A 10,000-nucleotide genomic window follows, 5' to 3' on the forward strand; every position below is an offset into this window, starting at 1 on the left:
TTATTCTAAACAAAAACTTTACCCCCCAAAAGATTTCAAATCTACATTCTAAGCTTTCGATTATTTTGTTGCATAAATTCGTAAACTCAATGGTCATAAGCTAAACTGTCTCATCTGGTTACACAAATAAAACCATTTGCGTTAATGTTGTATGCTTGCCAAATAACCTACAGTGTGACAGAATTACCCACAGTGTGACAGAATTACCCACAGTGTGACAGAATTACCCACAGTGTGACAGAATTACCCACAATGTAACAGAATTACCCACAGTGTGACAGAATTACCCACAGTGTGACAGAATTACCCACAGTGTGACAGAAGACAAAAAGACGTAATGTTACGAGCATCCTGACTATGAGCAGACCTCTTAGTTACAACACACTCTTTTCCTTCCTTCGTCGGTAATTTATCTGTCAGTTCAATGGAGAAAAAAAAACACCCAAAAGACAGGCGGTCGATATCTTTGAATGAACACAATTTCAACATAAGTATCATAGGCATACACATTTGTAACAAAGGAGACGGGGTGAGAGAGAAAGAGAGAGAGAGAGAGAGAGAGAGAGAGAGAGAGAAGATAGAGAGAGAGAAAGAAGAAAGAGAGAGAGAGAGAGAGAGAGAGAGAGAGAGAGAGAGAGGTAGAGAGAGATTTACCAAAGACTTCCAAAACAGGAAATGAATGGCATTGTACCTGATTTAAGTAATGAGTGGCTGCAAAAGCACACCCCCTCCCCCTCCTCTACCACCCTCACCCCTCATCGCCCCTCAAAAGAAATAATTACAAAATCAGTTGAGTCAACGAAAATAGTATAAAATTATAGTATAAAATTATCTTTATATGTTAAATATGATAAAACATTTGTCAAAATCAAATCAAATTAAAACAAAACAAAACAAAACAAAATCACCATAAAGTAAACTAAAATAAAACAAAAGTAAAACAAAACGAAACAAGGAAATAAAAAAGAAAAGAAACAAAGACACGAACACTTCCAACAACCAGCACACTGAAACAATTCCACGAGACTTGCAACCACAAGAACAGAACCAGTAATAGCTCGACTCGACCATCAGACTGTTTGTATTCAATTTTTTTTTTTTTAAAGCCACACGAAACAAAAAAGTGAACATTCTGACAGTATAAACGACAATACCTGAATGTTGTTCAGTGTTAAAAAAAAAAAAAAAAGGAGGGGGGGGAAAGACTGGTTATAGAGATTATTATTACACCGTGGAGCCAGAACCAAAGGGGGTGGGGGGTGGGGGTGGAGAGGAAGAGGAAGTAGCGACAGGTCATGTAAGCACTGAACACACTCTGACAAAGGAAACGACATTCATTTCACACTTCCTGGGTTTTGAAACATTTTATTTTCCAGCATTTTTCTACGCCCCCCCCCCCCCCCCACCCCCCTCTCTCTCTATCTCTCTCTTTCGGTTATAGTTCCCATCTTCATGGTATTTTCTTTCTGTTGTGTAATATCCGTTTTGGGGTTTTTCCTTCTTTTGTTATAGGTGTTTCTTTCTTTATCTTTGTAATGTTTCTTTTTTTTTTCTTCTTCTTCTTTATGCTGTTTCTTGAATTCTCTATGGCGTGTTACGGTGTGAAACAGTGAAGACAAAGGCGAGGTCAGGACCGAGAGCCAAACCATACAGACTTGAGAGAAGAGACAAACTGGCTCGGCACTGTCAAAGCGTACGGTTAGACAGACAATGGGAAAACCGAACACAAGAGAAGCCAATGGACACACCCCACAACACGTACACACACACACACACGACAGCTCAGTGACACCAGCAATAATAATAATATATTGATCGATATTCATGGTCTTTTACCCTCACCCCCCCCCCCATCCTCCTTTCCCTTCCGTCCCCCTCATCTTAAACTTCCTTACTCCGAGCTCCCCCCCCCCCCTCCCCTCCCTTCCCTTCCTCATCAACCATACCCACATATCTCCTTGCTCAAACTTTTATATCGTGGCTAATAATCATTAAAAAAAAAGTATACTAATGACAAGACAAGACTTACAACATTCGCTGCAAGTGTTTCAGTAAGCATGACAATATTACAACTTCACAAAAAAAAAACAACAACAACACGGCATACATACACCCACACACATGGCTTTGGCACAAAAGATTCCGTGCACACACACACCACCACACCACACCACACCACACCACACCACCAACGAAACACGGGCTTTTTTTCACGCTATGTGCTTCCCTCTGAATATATTCTGACTCATTTATTTATTTTTCTATCCTGAGCTAGCAAAAAAAAAACAAAAAAAAAAAAAAAAAAAAACCCCACCTTTATCGAGGGGGGTAAAATTATTTCCGAGAATTGCTCGTTGAATAATTAATACCATTAAAAGATGCTTTTTCCCTGTCTGAAATGTCTGATTCCCGAGGCGTCTGCTAGCTTTTTGTTGACCCTGTTTGGTTTGCTGATTGCATCTTGTTCTCTTTCTTTGTTGTTGTTGTTTCAATTCTATGTTTTACGTAAATCGGAAACGAACGCTTTCGATGAACAGCAAACACACACACACACACACACACACACACACACACACACACACACACACACACACACACAAACACACACACATACACACACACATACACACGCACGCACGCGCGCATGCACACACACACACACACACACACACACACAAACACACACACATACACACACACATACACACGCACGCACGCGCGCATGCACACACACACACACACACACACACACACACACACACACACACACACAGAATACATAATGGACAAAGGTTTGCAGAAGCCATATGATACTCTGAGGAAAATAAAAGCTAATCTCATTTCATGATGCTTCTCAATGCTGGCTGTGGACGACCCCCTACCAAAAGAAATATAATAATGGATACTTGATGATCGCTTTTCTCAATAAGAACATGTTATGGACGAAATAAAATGTAGAAGAAGAAGAAGAAAAATCCTAAGTGCAAAACAAGCGTTGTATTTCTCCCGGCTCTTTTAAGGAAACAAATAACAGTGTTAAGACTAAGCAAAAACCCAAATCCAAAAGCCATCATCAAAAACTTCTAAACCATTTTGCCGTTACAGCTATTCAAAAAGAACATTCAAAATCTCTAAACAATCTTCAAGAAATCAACAAAAAGCGTCATGTTTTCCGCATGCGGCCACTTTGCATTTTTTTTTTAACGATACAAACGCTAACAATAACAGAAGTCTTGTCTCAAGACTTTCAAAAACTGAATCTCATATGACAGTCAGTTTTAAACAGCATAAGTTTGCGTAAGTTTTGAAAAATTACAACAATGTATTAGTAATAAACAAAGAACAAAAATGACGGAATTTTGCAAAATATTTCCATCTAAAAAAGGGTAGTAGATATCAAGTAGGCACGAAAGGTCCACATAAAAAAAGCACTATGTCCATGCAAGGATGAAAACAGATATGCAAGGAATGGGGGTGGGAGGTGGGTGGGTGGTGGTGGGCAAGAGACCAGAGATACTGGAGCAAGAAGACAAAGGAGGGAGGAAGGGGGAGGGGGAGGGGGAGGGTTAAACATCCAATCAACAACTTCCACATGCCACCACCATGCATGCAGCCAAAGGCATCAGCATTACTTACAGCACAAACACCCCTGTCCCTAGTAAGCTGTAGGTTCACGAAAAGTGAAAAAAGAAAAAAGAAAAAAACAAGCCACATCAACATACATGGCATGTCAGGTGGGCATACTGGCTGCAAGATAACAAAGTGATGGATAACATGGATAACAATTTCTCTCACTAATAGTCTAAATGATAATCAAGCCAGTTTGAGACAACAGCTGGAACATAGCTAAACAGAAACAGTGCGATAGATAGTCTGAACAGCACGTCAACAGTTCCGCCTCCACACCCTGCGCCTTCTGAAGCCAGGGTTCAGGTCATGGAGTGCTACACTTTTCCGGCATGTAAGGCCTGAAGGCAAGGCTGTGACTGACGGTGGATGTTTCAAACAGTGCATGACTCATCATTTAAAAAACAAATGGGACACGTACTTTTCTCCAACACGTGATTTCTGAATACCAGGCTAAGACCAACGTGTACCATTTTCGCTGGGTGTTGGTGAAATCATAAACATGGCATGACTCATAATTTGGAATGCTAAGATATCTATCTTATAGAGGACAAAGCATCGTCCTCATGTAAGAAAAATCGCACTATATCTGTAGTTTCCATGTAAGAAACTGAAAAATTCCAGAAAACCTGTTGGAAACTGCCGACCCACAGACACTTGATCACACACCAAGTTGTGACAAAACGTACTAGAATAATAAATGGATATTTGGTGGGCGTACAGGGACGGTACACGATAGTGGCATACGCAATACAACATTCAGTTATACTGGCATGCAACCGATATGGCGGCATCTTTGTCAATTGTCCTACACTGTAATTCTGTATCTCGTTTCTGTAGGACTTCCAAACAACGCATACTCAGATCATTATTTTCATAGATACTGCACTGGTACGAACTTGATCGTTGCACCGATATGTTCCAGCTTGTCAGAAAGATTACAGACAATGATGAAGTTACATGGTCTGAAAGAGTGCAGACATGTGTGCAGGTTTTAAATGATAAAGATAAATAGAAAGAATCATGAGATGCAACGCTCGCTCGCACACACACACACACACACACACACACACACACACACACTCAAAAATCATGTCAATAATGGAGAACAGAAATCAACACTTGTACGGCTAGTCTGCGGCTCACAGATCACACACCTCCTGTCTAGAGCACGTGACGAACAGAGGGGAAAGTCCGAAATAAATATCAGTACCGTGAAGAAGCCTGTTAGACCTTGCTGTCCTCCAGAGTCCTGCTATATTGACCTGTCGTTTTGGGTCCTGTCGTATCTCCTGTCTTATTGCCGTCTGCCCTGTTGTATCTCCCTATCCTCTGCCTTTGTACTTTGTGCTATATATCTCCCTATCCTCTGTCTTTCTACTTTGTGCTATATATCTCCCTATCCTCTGCCTTTGTACTTTGTGCTATATATCTTCCTATCCTCTGCCGTTGTACTTTGTGCTATATATCATTATCTTCTGCCTACTTTGTGCTGTATCTCCCTATCCTGTGCCTTTGTACTTTGTGCTATATCTCCCTATCCTCTGCCTTTGTACTTTGTGCTATATCTCCCTATCCTCTGCCTTTGTACTTTGTGCTATATCTCCCTATCCTCTGTCTTTCTACTTTGTGCTATATCTCCCTATCCTCTGTCTTTGTACTTTGTGCTATATCTCCCTATCCTCTGTCTTTGTACTTTGTGCTATATCTCCCTATCCTCTGTCTTTGTACTTTGTGCTATATCTCCCTAACCTCTGCCTTAATACTTTGTGCTATATCTCCCTACTGTGCCTTTGTACTTTGTGCTATATCTCCCTATCCTCTGTCTTTGTACTTTGTGCTATATCTCCCTATCCTCTGCCTTTGTACTTTGTGCTAAATCTCCCTATCCTCCGTCTTTCTACTTTGTGCTATATCTCCCTATCCTCTGCCTTTCTACTTTGTGCTAAATCTCCCTATCCTCTGCCTTTCTACTTTATGCTATATCTCCCTATCCTCTGCCTTTGTACTTTTTGCTAAATCTCCCTATCCTCTGCCTTTCTACTTTGTGCTAAATCTCCCTATCCTCTGCCTTTGTACTTTTTGCTAAATCTCCCTATCCTCTGCCTTTCTACTTTATGCTATATCTCCCTATCCTCTGCCTTTGTACTTTATGCTAAATCTCCCTATCCTCTGTCTTTCTACTTTGTGCTAAATCTCCCTATCCTCTGTCTTAATACTTTGTGCTAAATCTCCCTATCCTCTGCCTTTGTACTTTGTGCTATATCTCCCTATCCTCTGTCTTCCTACTTTCTGCCCTGCTATATCTCCATATCCTCTGTCTTCCTACTTTCTGCCCTGCTATATCTCCCTATCCTGTGTCTTCCTACTTTCTGCCCTGCTATATCTCCATATCCTCTGTCTTCCTACTTTCTGCCCTGCTATATCTCCCTATCCTGTGCCTTCCTACTTTCTGCCCTGCTATATCTCCCTACGCCCTGTCTTCCTACTTTCCGCCCTGCTATATCTCCCTATCCTGTGTCTTCCTACTTTCTGCCCTGCTATATCTCCCTACCCTCTGTCTTTTTACTTTGTGCTATATATCCCTATCATCTGCCTTCCTACTTTCTGCCCTGCTATATCTCCCTATCCTGTGCCTTCCTACTTTCTGCCCTGCTATATCTCCCTATCCTATGCCTTCCTACTTTCTGCCCTGCTATATCTCCATATCCTCTGTCTTCCTACTTTCTGCCCTGCTATATCTCCCTATCCTGTGCCTTCCTACTTTCTGCCCTGCTATATCTCCCTATCCTGTGCCTTCCTACTTTCTGCCCTGCTATATCTCCCTACCCCCTGTCTTCCTACTTTCTGCCCTGCTATATCTCCCTATCCTGTGTCTTCCTACTTTCTGCTCTGCTATATCTCCCTATCCTGTGTCTTCCTACTTTCTGCCCTGCTATATCTCCCTATCCTGTGTCTTCCTACTTTCTGCCCTGCTATATCTCCCTATCCTGTGTCTTCCTACTTTCTGCCCTGCTATATCTCCCTATCCTATGCCTTCCTACTTTCTGCCCTGCTATATCTCCCTATCCTATGCCTTCCTACTTTCTGCCCTGCTATATCTCCATATCCTATGTCTTCCTACTTTCTGCCCTGCTATATCTCCATATCCTATGTCTTCCTACTTTCTGCCCTGCTATATCTCCATATCCTATGTCTTCCTACTTTCTGCCCTGCTATATCTCCATATCCTATGTCTTCCTACTTTCTGCCCTGCTATATCTCCCTACCCCTGTCTTCCTACTTTCTGCCCTGCTATATCTCCCTATCCTATGCCTTCCTACTTTCTGCCCTGCTATATCTCCCTATCCTGTGCCTTCCTACTTTCTGCCCTTCTATATCTCCCTATCCTGTGTCTTCCTACTTTCTGCCCTGCTATATCTCCCTATCCTATGCCTTCCTACTTTCTGCCCTGCTATATCTCCCTACCCCCTGTCTTCCTACTTTCTGCCCCTCGTCACATTATTGATTGACCAGATCAGCCCTGTCTGTTTCTCCATCCAATCTTACCCGACATGGAGAAGGCGGGTCGCAATAGCCAGCCCGCAAGAATCAATACCAACAATAATAAAGAGGATAATATGTTTTTGACGCTTGGAAATCGCCCTGATAGTGCAATACCCTAATCCCACTGCACATTTAAAAGGGAAGAAAGGCCATAGTTGTTTTTTTTCTGGATTGAATAAGAGGCATGAATTAAGGTCCGACATTCAATCGATGAAGAGGAAGCTGCCAGCAGTATCATGCTATGGTCACTGCTGGCTCAAATGCTTATGGCTCAAATGGCTGAAATTCCATGTGCCTCTTAATATGAAGTAACGATGGAATTTTTGGGTTATGTTTATTGTCATTCTACACGTTTGGGATAATCGCAACTGCTGTTGATGTGTGAAAGCAAGTTATATGGTGAAAAGGAATTTGAACGGAAATCAAATTCGTACCTTTGTGTTGTTAGAAATCTATTTCTCGCTAAAAAAAAAAAAAAAAACAAGAAAAAAAGGCATTTTTGACAATTTTCTGAGCGCTTCACTGAGGCTTTTATAAAGTGAAGCGATGCATGGCAAGGAACTATCATTGAGATAATCATGTACACAGGCAAAAGAGAAAAATGCCCTGTTTTAATTCTGAACGAAAGTAATATTCATTCTATTGTTTACGTTTCTTTCCCATAGCTTCTCAGTCTGTTTTAAGTCCAGACTACAGCTTGGAGTTTTCAAAGAAGCTTTTCTCTGTCAATGATTTTCACGTAGTTATATGCCGTGAGGCAAGTGTATGGTACAGAACTGGACTGGATGATAATTCAGTATGTAACTGTCTGGGCATTATCAGGAACTGTGAAGAGCTAGAGTTCTGTACTTGTGCCTCAGTGTTTCTGTTTCTTTGTCAAGCGTGAGTGCTTTAGGCTTCAGAAAGAAACGCAGAGGTATTTATCATCATTCACTATTCGATCATTGGTTCTCTGATAAACTGCCGTCACTCATTATTAAATCAGTAACTACCTGGTAAACGGCAAACCAATTTGCAACTCAGATAAGCAGCGAGACCAACAGAGGCCGACACCCAGGGCCATTGATAGGTCAAGGAACACAATGCCAACTGTTGCCAGTTCCAGAAAGGACAAGGTCATGGAAAGGGGTGGCAATGTGTGTACAGGCTAGAGAGAGACTGGACTGGGGAGTGGGGGGGTGGGGGGGTGGGGGGGGGTGGGGGTTGCAGGCCACTAAAAGGATGGACCAACTAGGCAGAAAGCAACCCTGTAACTGACGCGGTTAGAAATATCCTGTCCCTTTGCTGTTATTGCTTAGGTTTTTTCCCCACCCAATACTCAGTTCAAACCCTTGCTAGTATGAACTGAAATTCGTTCAATCCATGCTCAGTTTAGAAGAACAATTTGAACTTCACGTAACTACTGTTTATGTTGACTGTTGACGTGGTAGTAAGTAAAACGAAATGGCTTTTCACTTATGAAGCCATAATTTGTGAATGGTATTACTGAATAACATTAGTTATATATTGTTTTTCTTACTACTATGAGAGCAATGTTGTTAAAGTTCATAATACGATCCACTATATTTGTGTCAAAGCCGGAAGCGGACGTCTACTGAAGAGTGAAGGTCTATGCACGATATGAAGGAGGTCAACTACACATTACAATCATTAATGAGGTGCGATAAATGAACTTAAAAAAAGTACAGGCGTGAGCAACAGACTTCTTCGATGGTGTGAAATAAAGTTGGACGTAATGAAAAGTGGTGAATGAAAGAAAAAAAAAAGAGAGAGAAAAAAAAAAAAACCGAAACAGTCGAGCATACATGAGGGGAGAGAGGGGGGGAAGAGAAGAGAAATAGAATGAAAATCTAAAGGTGATCATACACAAAAATGATCAGGTTACAACTGCATTCCTGGCCAAGGGCACCTACCTCTCTGGACTCCCGTTTGACCACCACGTGATGCCAACGGTTGTCGTCCAGACGAGGGGTTCGATTCTTGGGGACGATCTTTTCGTAAGACCCCGAGCCCAGGTTGATGGTCAGCACCAGGACTCCGTTCTTGATGGCCAGGTTGAGGTAGTCCTTCCTGTTGCCTGGGAACAGGAGAGCGGAATCCAGCATGCGCTCGGTAAAAATGGCAGGCAGGCTCGTAATACAAACACGCATCACACACACACACACACACACACACACACACACACACACACACACGAACACACACACACACACGAACACACGCAAACACACACACACACACACACACACACACACACACACACACACACACACACACACACACACACACACACACACACATACGCAGGCACGCACGCACACACGTAAATGCGAGCGAGAGGCAAAATCTTCATGTTTCGCGCGCCGATTACTTTTTGCCGTACCAAAGTGATCAAGTCCACTTATTATTTGTTTAACATAACAATTTCAAATTGGATCGTACATGTCAAGTGAACTCCATGGACGAGATTGACGGAATCTTTTCTGTCAAAATGCATTTAATAATTGTCAGTGCACCATGCCTCATAAAGCGCCCAGGTCAGCAAGCCGTTGACAGAAAATGACGAACTGTTGAACTATTGAATTCACGGGGTATGTACTATTATCCGAAGCAGGCAAACATTCCAAATCACCAATGACAGTCCTTTAACCTTCACGCAGAACACACACACACACACACACACACACACACACACACACACACACACACACGCACGCGCGCGCCCTTTGATCAGTATTCTCAACAGGCGGTTCCATGTTCACAGAACACGACCCATCAAAATGTTCATGATCCCCAAACACGCCACATCCCCAGCGGTCAACCCCCC

General features: G+C 42.3%; 1 protein-coding gene across 2 annotated transcripts in view; it reads right to left on the reverse strand.

The window, feature by feature from the left end:
- The window catches only part of LOC143281709 (neurexin-1-like), a 102,729-nt gene that overhangs the window by 63,871 nt on the left and 28,858 nt on the right, over positions 1-10,000 (reverse strand). The window contains exons 4-5 of one of the 2 annotated variants that reach the window (XM_076586971.1): positions 9,087-9,250; positions 3,637-3,663 (exon numbers count right to left, since the gene is read on the reverse strand). In XM_076586971.1, the coding sequence (XP_076443086.1) occupies positions 3,637-3,663; positions 9,087-9,250 (191 nt within the window). The remainder of the gene's footprint in view (positions 1-3,636; positions 3,664-9,086; positions 9,251-10,000) is intronic. The other variant, XM_076586973.1, reaches the window with a different exon arrangement.

This window comes from Babylonia areolata, chromosome 4, assembly GCF_041734735.1.
Source record: "Babylonia areolata isolate BAREFJ2019XMU chromosome 4, ASM4173473v1, whole genome shotgun sequence".
In the NCBI taxonomy this organism is placed as follows: Eukaryota; Metazoa; Mollusca; class Gastropoda; order Neogastropoda; family Buccinidae; genus Babylonia; species Babylonia areolata.